The sequence below is a fragment of the Arvicanthis niloticus genome, chromosome 16 (assembly GCF_011762505.2).
Source record: "Arvicanthis niloticus isolate mArvNil1 chromosome 16, mArvNil1.pat.X, whole genome shotgun sequence".
Lineage (NCBI taxonomy): Eukaryota > Metazoa > Chordata > Mammalia > Rodentia > Muridae > Arvicanthis > Arvicanthis niloticus.
The window spans coordinates 20,474,676-20,492,091 of record NC_047673.1 but is presented as its reverse complement, the minus strand read 5'-3'; the positions used below and the strand labels follow the sequence as shown (position 1 = coordinate 20,492,091).

General features: G+C 39.1%; 1 protein-coding gene across 8 annotated transcripts in view; it reads left to right on the top strand.

Annotated features, from left to right (window-relative positions):
* Unc5d (unc-5 netrin receptor D) overlaps positions 1-17,105 on the top strand; it is a 506,034-nt gene extending 488,929 nt beyond the window's left edge. For all 8 annotated transcript variants that reach the window (XM_076913983.1, XM_076913981.1, XM_076913982.1 and 5 more), the window contains 2 exons: positions 5,240-5,418; positions 15,355-17,105. In XM_076913983.1, coding sequence (XP_076770098.1) covers positions 5,240-5,418; positions 15,355-15,559 — 384 coding nt within the window. In that variant the 3' untranslated portion in view covers positions 15,560-17,105. The remainder of the gene's footprint in view (positions 1-5,239; positions 5,419-15,354) is intronic.
* Positions 17,106-17,416: the final 311 nt, after the last annotated feature.

Genomic DNA, 17,416 nt, shown 5'->3' with positions numbered 1-17,416 from the left:
AACACACAAAAAAGCATAGAGCTGTATGCTTCTAATCCATGTTCTAGGGTGGCAGAGATACTCAGATTTATCAAACTGACTACCCAACCACGCTACCCTACTAGATGATGTCTAGGTCCAGTGAGGAAAAAAACAAAACAAAACAAAACAAAAACCACATGAGGCAAATAATTCCCAAGAAGGAACAACACTGTAGGTTATCCTATGGCCTCAATACATAGACACACCTAAAAACATAGGAGCACCTGCACATATGTGAACCTACAAAAGAAGAAAACATAGATCACCAGTCTTTGTGTGATGGAGTATGTAGGTGTTTATTCTTTTGATTGTCAAGAAAAGAATGTGTATCCTACATGTGGAATTTGTCTTCTAATAGTGTCATTATTGAACTGACTCTCAAACTCCTTCCAATATCTGGGAGAAGGATGCATCTGGTGATCAATAACAACTGCTATCCTTTCCTAAAAATGGACTTGACTTTCATAGTAAATGGTTGAAACAAGGGGCTAAATATGGACAGTGATCAGAAACTGATTCCCAGGGAAGCGAAAGATGACATTCTAAACACGGAGAACTTAGGAATCAAAGACCAGTTCTGAATGCGTGTCACTCTGCATGATCACCAGAAGGTCAACATTGACTTTAAAGTTGAGAAGCCTTAGTACGTTAACCCCTAGGACTTACTGAGTATATGCAGTCACAATAATGTGGGACTTTTGTAGCTTGTGATAGATGTCATTGATTTTTTTTCCCTTGTGTTCCCCAAATCCCTATGCATTTCAGATCAGAATTTTCATTTTTTGTCTTATTTGAGTGGGTTTTCTTAGAGTCCCAACTCCTTATATTTGACAGGACAATTATGATAGATATAAGCATGTATGTCTGTGGGTATAAATGTTTATTAAACATCAAAGTCAATGAGGAATCATACCCATTAAAGACATTTGATTCTGTTGCTCAGGGTTACACATGCCATTTCTCTTCATGACTTTGGTCTAGATGATTTTCCAAATAAATACTACTTTGCAATTACCCTTAGATATATATATATATATATATATATATATATATATATATATATATATATATTATTTTAATATGGCCAGAATTATTGTGACAGTCTTTAGGAGCAGTGAGGTTCTCTTTCTTAACATAATCCTGTTGAATTACATAATGACTACTGACAACTGATGCTCTGTCAAATCGGCTCTTTCATCCATCTAGAAACTGTAGCTTGGAACACTCTAAGGAACAGGAGAGAACCCTCACATAATTTATCCCATCATTTTTTCTCTGGTATAATATTATTGAAGACAATTTTTGGTAAAAATGACTTAAATGGGATTCCTGCGTGTTACAATTTTCCCTTTAAGCAATTCTCTTATCTTTCCTCCAAAAGCGGTGGAAGTTGGGGGATAATTTGTCTGCTATAAAACAGAGTACGTGGAATCTCTCGTTGATTTACAACTCCCTATGCTTGCCAGGTAACAGCCGCTTATCTCAAATGTACAGAGCATGAAAATCTACTGTTCCTCTGCATATTTAATTTAAACAATCAGAGAATGTGATGTAACCACAGCATTCTTATTACTTGGCTCAGGTGTCTTCTGAAATGCATCATAAATGTTAAATAAAGTGTCACTCCGGTAGAGGGGAAATATTTAAGTTTGGAAATTTTAAGAGTGAAGTGGATCCACTTATTAAAGTGTAGTAAAATTTTTAAAATACTTATTTTTAGATTCAGCCTCATACATTTTATTCACCTTCAAGGGAAATGCATTTTTCCTCTGCTTAATTTCATGCTTCAAGGTGGCTTTTCTTCTGCCAAGAGATTCTTGGGGGTCAAACTATCCTGACTAGTCCATTGACATAGGCTGAGCTCTGGTCTGATTGTTTCGGTTTTGAAGACTCTATGAGGTTTAAGGAAGACTGCTCAGATAAAAAAGAACTTGCTTACTATGAAGCATGAGGCCCCAATCTCAGATTCGCAGCACCCCAGGTAGTTAAAAGCCATGTGCAGTGGTGCACCTTTAACCCCTTCACTGGGGAGGCAGAGACAGGAGGATTGCCAGGGCTTACTGTTCAGCTCCTGGAGCCAGAATGCTCCACAGTCAGCGAGAGACCCTGTTTTAATGAATAAGGTTGAAAGCGACTGAGGAAAATACCTACAGTCTTATACCTTCCTCACTGACACTCATGTACTCATGCATACATGCACACACACACACGTGCACAAATACATACAATTCTCTATTTTATTTTCATACTGAGAATTAAACATAGGACCTTATACATGCTAAATAAGTATTCTACCAACCAAGGCACATCCCCTACATTCTCAGCCCATGATTCTATTAGTCTAAACAATACCAGGTAGCATGGTCCAAAGCAAATTTTGTATTATTGCAATTATTTAGACTGGACCTTTGTTTGTTTTATTTTGGTTTGGTTTTGATTTTTGCTTTCAAGCCACCTTCCCCTAGGCTAATAATCTTTGATGCCATTTTACACAGAAGACTCCCATGTTCTCTTGTGAAAATGTCTTTTTTTTTCTACCCCCACCCTTACCACTTAGGATCCCCTCCCTCCCCTTACTTTCTGCTGTAGTCTTCAAGTCAGAAAATATGTAAGGAAGCTATTCCCACTTGATTTGCATTTTTAGAGGCTAAAAGAAATTTTACAAACCATGATAAAAAATAATGTCTACTTGTAACCTATTTTATGCAGTAAGAAGCCGGGTTGGTTTATTTTATAACCACCCAATATATCAGAACAGAATTGTCCACTCTGCCCGAAGTAAGAACCTATCTGCCCAAAGTCTGTTCAGTTGATGCCTATCCTTCTAGGCCAACTCAAACACTTCTTCCATGAAGACTCTCCTCCATATAAATTTCCAAAGCACACTATTAATGTCACCCACACAGGATTTTTTTTTTTTTACAACCTGTGTAGCACTGTGTAGTTCATATTTGTTTTGAAGCCATAAAATGGGGGCTGGTATAGTTACTAGGACTTCCAACTTGTAGTTTCAGGTATGTCACAAATTACTTGGGTGTCTTTTTTACAAGCTTTCATACTGTCTGTTGAGTCTGCAAACTTGACAGGAGGTCTGATTAGGAAGCTGAGACACAAGATTTTACAGCATTCAGAGTTACAAGCCAGGAGTATAGAGTCCTGGTGCAAAGCAGTTTAAAACATCCTGATTTAAAAACTACTTTTGTTATTAGATCATCCCAAACATGAGCATGAAAAGAATTTGTATAAGATCATTTTGTGATGTAGACTAGAACATAAATGAAACCAGTCAGTTGAACTCAAGTGATAAGGGGACTGTCAGATGGGGTTCCTTACACATCATTTGACCATGAAGCTCTTCTCTTTTGGAACATCTCAGGTATGTTTCTTCGGAACATCCTGGGTTTACTCTGTCCAATAATAATGGAAAACATAAAAGCATTGCCAATCATTAATAAAACTTCTACATCATCCAGTCCCTTTAGCTGAGAAATTTTGAAGAAAATATACAAGCCTGACACTAGCTGAGGAAGGTCGTGGTGACTGCAATGCCCACAGTAGGAAGACATAATAAGGCCAGGAGTCACACAGAAATCTGAACATGATTTAGGGCAGTAATAGAGCAAGTGCTGACTTGAAGATGGATATAACACACAAGTTCACTGTCCAAATGCTAGTGGAATGGGGTTTAAAGCATCATAACTAGTCTCTAAACACTCTTTGAATTACTTTTTTTTAACCACAACATAACAGATTGCCACCAATTTAGAAGCATAAACAAAATTCTTATTTTAATAAGTCAAAAGTCCAAGCATAGCTGTGTTCTCTGGTCAGGATCTCAGCAACTGAACCAAGGGGTTGGCTAGCAAAATGTTCTTATTGTAGCTGAGAGTCCAAGGTTGTTCAAGTTGTTGGTACAACTCAGTTCCTTGCCCTGCAGGACACACGTCCCCATTACATATAATATGCATAGGTCATGGGTTGTTCTTTGCTCCTAGCTAAACATCTATCTCCTTCTCAAGCAATTCACAGCATGGGATTTTTTTCACCTCCCTCTTCCAGATCAGTAGGAGATGCCTCCACATCTGGGCTGCGCATCTCAAAGGTAGTGTGTATCTGCCTACCTTGCACAAGGCACTGAATTCAATTTCCAGCCAGAATCAATGGTAGCAAGGGAAGGAAGGAGAGGAGAAGAACAACAGAGAAGAGAAGAGAGGAAGAAAGAAAGAGAGAGAGAGAGAGAGAGAGAGAGAGAGAGAGAGAGAGAGAGAGAGAATACATTCCAGATGAGTTATCCTTTTCTTTTTTTGAAGGTGTGTTAGGTTAAATCCACAAGGGAAAAGAAAAGTAATTAATTCAAAGCCATCTGATTAGGTCCTTTAATTATGTCAGCAGCATCCCTTTTATTTTATGGCATATAAGAATCATGGGCTTCATCCCACCAGATATCTATACATTCTTCCAGTTCTATTAGTCCACTTGAACCCATCAGTCACCACTGCAACCTGCCAGATCTCCTTGTGACTTCATCATGGTTGTAGTGACCTAAAAGTTGTTTTCCTACTGGGCAGCTGTACATTAGAAACAGCTGGGCAGATGACATGTAGACATCTTCCAGCCATCACTGTGCACAGCTCATAGAAGCTTTGTCTCTGGCAGAGTCTGTCTCATTGAGGGGAGTTAAATCAAAATTTTAAATAGTTAAATCATAGTGCCATACAACTTCAGGGGTAAGGAACAGAACAAACTCTTGTAGCATTAACATACTGTCCCCCTCCCCTACCCCTTCTCAGCTTCCCAGTCTGCTGCTTTGATCAGCCCATTTGTCTTTGGTCTTAATGATGACCAAGACCAGGGGGTCATTCCTTAAACTGAACCCAAATTTGTCACCAGGTGGCTTCTTCATACTAATTCGCATCTATCCAAGAGCCTTAAACAAATAAAATAAAAACTACCTAATTCTCTCCTTTCCAGACAGGACAGGATGTTAGGAGCTGGTGACCTATGATATCTCTGAATGTAAGAGGCCACTGTAAATCTTTCAGACATGATTGATGAGCCACTAAAAAAGGTCTTTACTGTTTTGAAAACTAAGGGAACCTGTCAGTGTGTTTTATGTATGCATTTGGAGCATGTGTGTTAACATAGATTTTTCACAAATAAAAAATGTCAGCGGTGTTTTTCTTTGGGCCTGATCACACATCACTTATCTTGTTTATAGAGTGAACGAGAAACCATCACTTTCTTCGCACAAGAGGACAGTACTTACCCTGCACAGACTGGCCCGAAAGCCTTCAAAATTCCCTATTCCATCAGACAGAGGATCTGCGCTACATTTGATACCCCCAATGCCAAAGGCAAGGACTGGCAGATGTTAGCACAGAAAAACAGCATCAATAGGTAATTTGGGGGCAACTTTTGAACTGCTTTTGACTTTGCAAACTCTGAAAAATAAAGGGAGCTGGGGCAACCATGTGGGCTTGGGATCTTGGGGTATTTCTAGCCCATTTTTATATGAAGTCCAGCTGTATTATCTGTGTATCGTATCTAGTGTCATCTCACTTTGCTTCAAGCAGACTACTGAGAGGCCCTACCTTGGTTCTGGCCCTGTGTCCAGGTTTGCTATTTGGGTTGCTCAAACAGAGTCCTAGATTGTGTTATCCTGGTAAATGATTAGAACATAGCTTACACTGATATGTAGACACAGGGCAGCAAATATCCTGCTGTCCTCTCTCCACCAGGTAATAGTAGACACTGCTTAGCCCCAATGGGGCACATGCTCAGTCTGCAGCAGTGGGCACCTAGAATGCAATTGAGAGGGACTTTTAGGACAACTTTTAGACCTGCCACCCAGTGAAGAGAAAGTTATCTTGACAGCACAACCCAACCAGTGTGCTGCATAGAGCGACAGTGCTCATTACTGTATGGGTTCACTGATGCCATCCTGTCCTAGAGCTGTTTGAAACAGAGAAACCCCTAATAAGCTTCATTACCTCAGAGGAGCAGAGGCATTGGTGAGGTGCTCAGAGCAACGCCAGCAGGTGCTGGGAGGCAAGTATGCACTGGGTTTGGGTTGACTCATCGGAATAAGACAAATGAAACTCTTCTCTCCATAACCCCCTCTAGACTGCAAAATAAGCTAAGGTTGGGTTTTATGCATCGTTTTTTATTTTCTTTGCCTTTGGTACTATTGTTTTGTTTTGATTTTTTGTTCGTTTGTTTGTTTGTTTCAGACAAAGCTTTTTTTTTTTCCTGCTTGTTTTTTCTTTTTCTTTTTTTTTTTCCCTTACTTGCTTGTTCTCTCTTTTCACTTTTCCTTCTTTATTTTCACAGAGTCACGCCTGACTCCTTTGTATTTGAAAGTGTTGGGAGGCTAGGTGTCTGCCAAGAAAAAAACAGAATGCCGCTCCCTGCCTTAGAATGGATCCAGAATCCACAAATGAAGGATCCCACCAGAAATCAAAGGCATCGTTGCCAGAAAAAAAAAAAAAAAATGAATGTACAGAGAATAGACCCAATGAGAATAGATAGCTTTTTGAAAAGGCAAAAGCTTATACTGAAAACAGAAGCATTAAAAAAAAAAAAAAAAATTACAGGAATTACAGTAGCTTAGCCCACTTCCAAGCTTAGCAAATATAAAAGAGGAGAGATTTCTTGGTTATCATCCATGAATACCATGACTGTGTCATGTTTACTTTCTGGTCTATATGAACAACCGGACAAAAAACAGATCAGGAAAATAAATTTTGTTAAACAATAGTAGGTAGGAAAAAAAAAAAACAAGTGAGTAAAAGAGAGTGGAGAGAAAATGGGAAATGGGAAGAGAAAAGGAGAAAAGAGGAGAGGAAGGAGAGGAGAGGAGAGGAGAGGAGAGGAGAGGAGAGGAGAGGAGAGGAGAGGAGAGGAGAGGACAGGAGAGGAGACCCTTGCTCAGGAGGGACTCGTGTCTGCTCCAAACCCTTGTGCTGGAAGCAGTTCTAGTCTGTATAAGCATGTCAGTTATATCCACAAGTTTTTCTTTCTAGTAATGGGCATATAGAATAGATGGTATATTGTATATTGTCTTTATCTGTGCATGGTGCACAGATATATATACAGGAACATACTCATACACATAAAAATAAATAAATATTTAAAAGGCACCTGTTTCAGCCAACAATATCCCACCATATCTAAACTGACATCATTTTGCATTTTATGATACTTATTTCTAAATTACAGTTACACGTGTATAGATAAGGCTGTCAACCTAGGAGAAATTCAATAAATAATCCTTGAATAGTTGATATGAATTCTCTCACAGGACACTATCCTTGATCCTTGATCTGAAGAGACGTTCTGTCTCCTCAGAAATAGAATGGACACAAACAAGGATCAAGGGAATTTTTGAAAATGAATCTTAATAAGAAAACAAGCCACAAAACCAAGTTGCCTTTTCTTGCATCTTTTAGTGTGTGAAGCCTGTGACTAGATATTCCAGGCCTTGTGATTTCGACATTCAAGAAACTCTTGTGAGACCAAAGCTTTACTGAGTTGCTATGGGAACAGATGCATGTGATATGGCTGGATGAATAGAGAGGAAGCAGCCAAAGTAGAAGAAAATTACATCGTATTAACGGCCTTTCCCAAGGCCTTCCCTAATAGCAGACTTATTTGAAAATTTGGCAGCAAAGCCAGAGAAACGTATTTCTTATTAGCCATCTAGTTCAAACAGATCAGATGTGTTTCAGGTGTTGGGTTCATGGGTGGCGCTGTAAAAGTTGAGAACTAATGAAAGTCCTCCAGCCTTGTGGCTGATAAATGGCATGGTGACATCTTGTTTTCGTTCCTCCACAGCTTTCAGCAGGACCTTTAATGAGAAACAGAGTCGTCTCGCATTGAGGTCGTATCTTTTTAGTCCCACTGTCCACCCTCTTAATTGGAAGCCGCAGAGTAATAAAATGGCCAGAGGGTAGACAGAAAGGACCCAGGGAGTCATAAGGCAGCCTATTCATCTGGTCAGAAGAACGTCTCAGAATTCTCAGAGGTAGCAAAGTTCCAGAGCAGGCCTTGGAGGTGAAGGGTGGAGGGGAAGGGAGATGCACAAAGATATGTCCAGGATGCACACCAAGCAGCAACTCCTCCCTCGTTCCTGTTTCAAAATGTACTGTGAGCACACCAGATGGAACTTTCTTGGTTCTGCAGGTTAGACGCCAGAAAATACCTCCTTTACCTTTCTTTGTGGCTTCCATTTCAAAAAAAAAAAAAAAAAATCCTTCATGCCATCTAGGAGAATTAATGCACAGGGCAATAGCATTACGTAGGTCCCCGGAGGTGCAGTACAATGAAGTTTAAATCAGATTTTCTGGTTCTAGTCCAGCAGACTGACTTAGGGTCTGAAATCAGAAAAGCCTGTGAGGCCAGAGGGACCCAACGCAGGCAGTGGAGTGGTGGGTATTTGGGTTTCATTCTGCTGAAGTCAACGACTCATGAAACTGCCTGCTGATATGAAGCATAAAAGAGACAGCCTGGGGACAGGTTTAGCCGTGAACAAGCTGTATGCGGATTGTAAGTGGCAGGTGTCCATCCTGAAGGCAAGATGGTGAAGAAGCTTTTTTATGATCTGGTGCTCCCACTGTTAGTGCCAAGGGGCGATGACAAGGGACAGCTTTGAAAAGGGATGACTCCAGGTTTTTTATTTATTTATTTATTTATTTATTTATTTATTTCCAGACACTGGTAAGTTCATGCTGATCTTTGAAGAAGTAAGCTTCTCCCTTTAAACACGGTTCTCTGCTAAAAAAGATGAACATGGCAGAGCCCCACAGCCAGCCAGCCAGAAAGAATCCCTTCAGAGGCAGCATTATAAACTGAAAAAGCTAATAATGTTCGTGTGTCTGTAGATGATGACTTAAAGTGGAATCACAGTGGAGATTTCACCTGATTTATCAGCCTGTGCCATAGATCACATTTCCTTTCAGGGATAGATGAGGCTTTGTTGAAGCTCATACTGAGTCGTTTGCAAAGTGAGAGGTCTAAATATTTTCTCCTTCCGTCATTGACAGTCAGTCCTGAATGCTTTTCTCTTAGTACATTGTAGTCTTGCTTTGCCCTCAGAATTCTCAAAAATGTCCTAAGGTGATTGAAAAAAAAAAACTTGAAGCTGGATTATTTTTCCCATGGATATATTCCAACTCAAAGGAACGTCCAGATCTTGATTTCCTGGTCTTTGCCATTGTTTTGTTTCCAAAAGCCAGAAATTGTCATGTGTACCCTGAGAGGAGTGAAACAGAAGTTTTAAAACCAGACTGTAACTAGCTATGGACTCATTTGGGAGCTCACAGAGACTTCAAGTCCCAGGGGCTTCTATACACTATCCAAAGAGTGAAGGTCCAGTCTTGTCTCTCTTTCCAGGAGCATATAACACATTAGGCAGAAAGGAACTCTGGGAGTGGCTAGGAAGATCAAAACTAGCATGGCGGATCTGAGCTTGTCTTCAGCTGTCCCTATCCTTCTTGTTCTTTTATCTGACTTACAGAACGTGTCTCCTGCTCACTCAGTAGTAGTCATAGATGAGAGTCCTCTTGCTTTATCTTGACAGTGGCTAGGCTGCCTCTTGAGTTCTCTACTAGCCCGAAGATTGAAGATGGAAACTTGATGAGCAGAGCAAATGGTTCCGATGTATCTATCCAATTACTGTTATTCAGTAAAAATGGCTTTTCTCTTGTATTTGCATTTAAAGAACTGTGTGGAGGGTTGCTTTGGGTCACATAAGAGGCTTTCATTAAATGAAACAATTAGGATGATGGCAGAGATACTAATATTGTTTCATTATGATTGCATTTCAATTCCCTATTCTATACTATACAGTAGGATTATGCACTATTCTAGAAACAATTTTTTTCCACTTTATTAGACAGCTCGACTTTATTTATTAATTAATTTATTTATTTTACTGATAAACTCTTCAGAAAAGAAGATAGTCCTAAAATAAGCTTTTTAATAGCAAAAACAAGGTTGAGCTACATATACAAATTTCTTCTTCTTCTTCTTCTTCTTCTTCTTCTTCTTCTTCTTCTTCTTCTTCTTCTTCTTCATCATCATCATCATCTTTAGAATGTAAACAAACTTTCACTTGCTGCCTTTGGGGTTACAGATGCAGTTGGCTGACAGTGTTGGTTGGAAGACCCAGTCCTGAATGAAACTATGGCCTGTACCTAGTAGAAGAGTCTCCAATGCTAAGGATATTTGGGTGTAGCTCAAATGCAGACCCTGCTGTATGTTAGAATAACATTCATTGGCACATTCATTATAGGAATAGCTGACACCTTTTGAGGGTGGTATATTGGTCTCTGGAGCCCAGCCATATGTGAATAAAGGCAAAGCTTTGTTGTCTGAGGGTTAGGAAAAAAGTTTCAAGGAAGTACAGTGTGAGCTTGATAGCACTTCAGTACATTCCCTGGGGCTCAGGTAGCCTCAGACACCAGCCTTCCCCTTACTACAGACTGGTAATCAACTTAATCTTTGGAGAGGGATTGAGAATATGCACAAAGGTAAACTACTCTCTAAAATATTTGCATTTGGGGATTGTTCTAGAACCCCTGGAAGCTTTCACTGTACTGTCTCTAGCCAGGGTCTCTTCAGTAGAACTAACTGTGAGCTATATTAATTATGATGACCCTATCTGGTAGAATTTTGTTATAGTCTCTTAAACTCTTCCCTGCCACCAACTTATGTACCTTAAATAACAAAGAAGTCTTCATAAGTATTTCCAAAACTTCTGAACCTAATCTGAATTCCATTCTTGATCTAATACAGTTATAAGTTGGAAGGTGTATTTTGGAAATGAAGTGGATTGATTACATGTTTAAGTGTGGCTTTATCAGTTGGCCCATGATAAACATGTGATACTGGTCAGGGTATCTCGGCCCTGCCTTCTACAGAAAGCCCCAAATTATGTACATGACCAAATCAGGAGGAAGTCTTAAAAAGGAAATTAATCACAGAAACAAAACAAAAAGGAACTCAGGTATATAGAAAAATCAAACGTTCAACAATGCACAGTTAAGTAAATTTTATAAACCATCACTACCATATAAATTTATATACATATATATGTGTAAATATATATATATATATAAATGTGTTTCATCATCTTAGTGTGACCCATAATCTCTGGTATCTTCGTGATTGTGCTGACTTGGAGAGCATCCAAGAGAGAACCAAGCCCTTTGAATCTAGAGTTCTGGGGAAATGACTTGAACTGAAAACCTAGAAGATTCTAAAATTAACCTCATAGTTCAGTGGTTAGAATTCTGACTGCATGGTAAATGACATCTGTCAGGCTCCACCACAAGTAATCTTAGTTATCTAAATTACTTCAATTACTAAATTACTTCAATGAGCATAATAAACATATTTCTGTAAGAGAAAGAAAATGGTTTTTTTTCAGCAATACTTCTGAATATTTAGAATTTCTGGTTTGGGGTGATGTTTAGGCTTTATTTCAGAGAGGAAGGGACAGGGAGTGGAGAGATAAAGTGGGGAGAGGGAGAGAGAGAAAGAAGGAGGGAGAGAGAGAGAGAAGAGAGAGACTAACAACAGGATGAGAGAGAGAAGAAGAGGAAGGGGAGGGACAAAGAGAGAGACAGGGAGAGGGACCAGTGACTTTCTTGGGAAACTGCTTAAAATCAACATGAATTACATGTTTTACTAGTAATGTTTCTAAATTTGTGCTTTACCACCTGGTATCCAAATGCATCAGTTACTGTGAGAAAATATGGGATTCATATATTAGAATCTGTATAAATTCAAACGTGTGTTATAAAGAAAGTCATATATATATATATATATATATATATATATATATATATATATATATCCTAACACTTTTTTAAAAAATCACATTGCATTTTCATATATGCACCCCATAAAACTGCATCATTATCTTTTAAAGATAGGCTGTTGCAATAAGAGTTTAGTTTAGCATTTTCTAGGGTTTTTTTCTCTATTATACACAAGGAAGCAGAGTTTTTTTTTTTTTTTCAAAACTCTGGTAATGGCAAGACAAATAAAATGATTAAGACTAATACAATCTTATATCTATTAAAATAAATGGAAACTTGGAATGTATATGTATTATACTGAGTGTGTTTGTGTAAATTTAAAGAATAAGTCTAAAAGTTACTTCCAGAAGCACAATTCACTTGCTACAGTATGTTCAGAGATCTGTGCCAATTGAGAGATTTATTTTTGCCTCCTTTAGACATTCAGTTTCTTAGCCCTGGTTACATATTCCACTTTCATAGGGCTTCCCAGAGCCATGCAGCTGACAGCAGGCACTGTCTAGTTTGTAGTGCCTTTTCTAGGCTATGTATACAGAACTCCTATGCAATGTGGGCTCCTGGATATTTTTAAGATTGATTTCCCACCCCAAAATCATATATTTGATGCTTTTCACTATTAAGCACTACAGATTTTATCTTGCAGTGTCAAAGATCCTTAAATATGTAATTGCCTAAATGTCTGAGAGTCATGCAATCAGAACATCTATGTTGGGGCTCAGAAACCCTGGACAGCTAGATTGTTTTGTTTTGTTTTCCAAAGAAAACACAATGCAGGAAGTTCAGTCTTAACTTGTTAGAATTAGCTCTTGACTGTGGACATCTAGTCAAGTCATAAGAGCACTGGACAGAAACAGCACAATGGCCCCAGGGCAAATCTGGCTAAAATTTTTTGTTTCATTTATAAATGTATCAAAGGGGAAAGCAGAGAGAGTAATGTTGTAAGAAAGGTAGAAAGAACAGGACAATCAGATTTCAGCCGTACTCCATAATGGCTTTCTAGGATCCAGCCATCATTCACATGAATGTTGTCTGTTGCTGCCTTTGTGGTACCATGGTAGAATGCAGCAGCTGCAGAGAGGCAGACTGTCTGAGGTCCAAAAAGCCAGAACTATTTACTATCCAGTCTCTGTAGGTTGGACAACCTCTGAAGTAGAGCATTGGGATCATTATGATTCCAGTCACAGTACAAAAGCCCATTGTTGTTTACTAGAAAAAACCAAACCACCAGCGACCCTGAGTAAAACAAAAGTAAATCAAGAGTGGTAGTATTGCTCTTTTGGTTACATATCGTATTTTGTTTGTGGGAAGAGGAGTCCTGGAGATCCAGCCATGGCTAGGCTAGCCTCTACCACTGAGCCACAGCCCAGCCTGTGGTTAATGCCTTTTAAACAACATTGGAGATCATAAGAACTTTTTTATTCCTTCCAAAAATTGCTATGGAAAGAGATGGCCACACCTGCTAGTGTATGCCTATTTTCCCACTATCCATTCCAGTTCTGAACTGCCTGAACCTCAGGAAAAAGAGATATAGTGAGAGCCAGCAACTTCTAGAAATATCTCCCTACAGATTGGAGAAAGTGTTAATATGCAACTCAAAGTGTTCAGATAAGAAGAACCAGAATCCTTCCAAAGTACTCAAGCAGAATTTACTGTTTCTGTTAGCATAAACGTTTACCACTATTTTTAAAAAACAAAGCTGGGTTGTAGGTGGAGCCAGTGAATGGGGCATGAAGATGAGGGAGCAGGCAGAGGAAGGCGTGAAAACATTGAAGGAACTAGAGGTTAGTATCAATGCTACTGAGCTGGCCTTGTCCCTTCCTTTGTTAAAAATTATTTTTAGTTGAAGGTATATGGAATAATTCTGCTTTGTATGCTTTTTGATAACCAGTTGTATATAAACTATGTATGTGTTTCCTATAAGTAGTCATGTATGATTGGAAACTCATCTTCTCTTGTGGACTGCTCTTTCTAGGATCCCAATTTGTGATCATGTGCTGGGAATATTGGTAGAAAGTGCTGCTCTCTTCAAAATAGAAAGTGTTCTGCAAACAGTTTCTTCCAAAACCACTAAAATTTCATTGGGAATGACATTTTTCTGTCCTTACTTTAGAAGTCCCCATGAAAAACAGTGACCTTTAATCCTTTGTGCTGTCTTAGTCCTCATCATAGCAAAGTTATTGTCCAAAAGGTTAGGGTTCATTTTTTTTCTTTCACTGAAGATGCTATATCATCTAGAAAAGACATGTAAGAATCAATTACTCAGTTAATGTCAGCTAATGGATGTTGAATAAATGCCTGTCACAGTATTATGATAAATGCTATGGAAGATTTGGCCAATGATTAAATATGATCTCTAGCTTTCAGAGTTTTGTAGTCAAGAATGAAGACAAAGTGGGGTGCTAGATGAAGGGGAAGTGTGTGTGTGTGTGTGTGTGTGTGTAATCTTCATAGTTTCATTGAGGTCATACTATGATCGACATGAATACAGGATTTCTTATGACTTGAAAATAGAATGTAGCAATGTAGTATGTGTTCAAGATTGTAGAGACAGAGTTCCAAGTCCTTTGCTGTGATATACATTCTGACATGCGAATATATAAGTGAAGTCTATCCCCTAGAGTAGAAAGGAAAAGCTGGTGAGTTTATCAAGGGAAGAAACAACAAAGAGGAAGACTCAAAAACAAACATCCTAGTGTAAGGAATCAGTAAAAGGAACACAAATACTATTTCTTACAATTAGTCATTTGAAGATATTGAAGTGAGAATTTCTGATCCACTAAGATTGAAGTGGTAGATAGATATATAACTGCACCAACACCTAAGGCAATTAAAAAAACCCTATAAACAGTTTAATTAGCCAAGAAAATGGGAAGTAGGCATTTAGCACCAAAGGAAGAGTGGTCAGAAATTGAAGACAAAACTTTAGCAGCTCTTATATTTGTCAAGGATGTGGGGAGAAAAATATTTGAAAAACAAGGAATGAGTTTACTTCATATAAACGAGTGTAAAAGAACATTTTGAGAGAAGAAGGAGCAGAGAAACATACATATATTTTCACATGTGTAGCTTAAGAAAGGGAAGGACCACAGGAAAACCCAAAAGAGAAAACCACTAGGATCATTGTCATGTATAGCTGTAATATAGTGTTGGGATGCAAACCAGAGCGCCTCAGGCTTACCTGTGTGTAACTTTTTACTACTATTTTATTGCTGCCTTTAAAGGTCATTTTAGGGGCTGGTAAGATGGCTTAGCAGTTAGTGGCACTTAATGCTATGCAGATGACCATGGTTTGGTTCCCAGCACCCACATGGCCTCTCTCAACTGCCTGTAACTAAAGTTCCAGGAGAGCCAACACCCTCTTTGTCTGCATTCATGTGGTATACTTGAGCAAAAACAAGCCCAAACATATACATATAAATAAATAAACCTTTAAGCTTAATTCTGATTCCTTTACAGAGATCATTTGTCTTATCATTACTATTTATCTCTCCTTTTGTTTAATTTCATCTAGGAATTTATCATATTTTGCTACACAAAGCAGCCCCTCCGCTGTCATTTTGAACCTCTGGGAAGCTCGTCATCAACAGGACGGAGATCTTGACTCGCTCGCCTGTGCCCTGGAAGAGATTGGGAGGACACACACGAAACTATCAAACATCACAGAGTCCCAGATTGATGATGCTGACTTCAACTACAGCAGGCAAAACGGACTCTAGTCTGTTTCTTCTCTTGAGGCAGTTACTAATGATGGCCTGCTTCAAAGCAGTGGCTTCAAGTGGGGAAGATGAGGCAGATATCTGCCCAGGGGCATTTGGGGGAACTCAGCCTTTATTGAGAGTCAGTGAGAATCCCTGGATGAAGAAAATGAGTTTGATGTAGGTAGAACATGTTAACAGTAGGAGAAAAAGAGAACCCTGCTGTTTCCTCTGAGTCCACACACGGGTAAACATTGGATATGCTCCTCAGATTTGTTGAGGATAAAAGTGAAGGTATCTGTAGATACAAGTAGCTCTGAAAACCAGACACACAACAATAAGCCAGGAAGGCAGAGATTAAGTGCATGCTTGGGGACAGGTTTTTAATGACTTGCCCCACAGGGCCAGCTGATTCCGAAACCAGATTTTCAGATTCCAACCAACTGGCAACCGGAGGTTGGAAATCATGGTAAGACTAGCTTTTCAGAAATGAAACCAGACTGCTAACTTATTAGTATGATGTCACCAATGTCAGGGAGGGCATTTAGAATTTAGAATCTGAGTACATCACACCAGCACTTATTATATGAGTCATTTAACAGAGACAAGATCAAGAAGTGAGATAGACCTCAGACTAGTTCTTGGTACCTCACCTTCATCCCCCACCCACCGATCCACCCCCCCAGACAAAACTCATTTCTCTCCTATCCTGAAAGATTGCAGTATGGAGACAGTAAAGAACATAGTTATTAATTTCAGTATGGAAATATACTTCCCCTAACTCAACAGAGCAGGAGGTCCCCGCCAAGCCCCTCTAATCTCAGAGTGCTGTTACAAAAATGGCTTACTCCATGAAGTGGCCACAAGAGAGGCTAGCTAGCCCAGGTCCAGGAAAAATGTATACCCTGCAGATGTTCAAGGAGGTGAGATTCCAGGAGATGGGTAATTAACCCAAGTTCTCCAACGTTTTTCATATAAGAAATGTGTTTTTGCCATGTTTTTCAATCCAGATTCTGGAAATCTTCTAACCTTTTGTAGTATGCTGTCACAGTATGTCTCAATAGGGCTTTCGGACATCCTGCTGTTGTGTCTTTTGGAAACTTACCTGATAGCCTTTCTGAGTAAACACCTGAGTGAGTGAGTGAGTGAGTGAGTGAGTGAGTGAGTGAGTGAGTGAGTGAGTGAGTGAATAGATGCCTCCAAGGAATAGAACCCTACAACACTTTCCTAGGAACCACGAATATCATTCAGAGAGACTTCCATGCTCTGACTGCCTAGCATCTCTATGTATACTTTCTCCTTAATAGTGTTAACTCATAGCTTTCATTTTAAGTCACACACACACACACACACACACACACACACAGAGTGAAATCTGTAGATTATTCACAAGCTTCATCTTATACTTTGCTACATTTTTATATTTGACTACATCATTTTAACCAATATCCCGAGAGACTGAAGATGAACAGATATACTCATCTTCGAGAGAAAGTTTTCAGTACCTGCCCACAACAAGGACAACCCAAGCCTTCCGGGCAGCTACTTAGCATTTTTTTTTTTTTTTTTTTTTGAGGATGATTACATTTGAAAAAGCATAGTCAGAAATAAGAAGAAAGAGAATCCTTGGTAATGAGGACATGATCATGTTATTGTTTTTATAGGCCCTTTGTGTGGAAACAATTATTTGCAATCTCTTCCCAAGTGAAAATACTAAAAAGACAGGCTGAAGTTATAATCCCATGGATCAGACAATGAAGAGCTCTTGAATGTGTTAGTCATTTATCTAACTAGCATGTGATATATCAGGTTCCCTATACCATATAGAAGGCTTTGCCATGTGCAAATCAAAAGAAACCAGGTTGTTTTGCTCAGGAA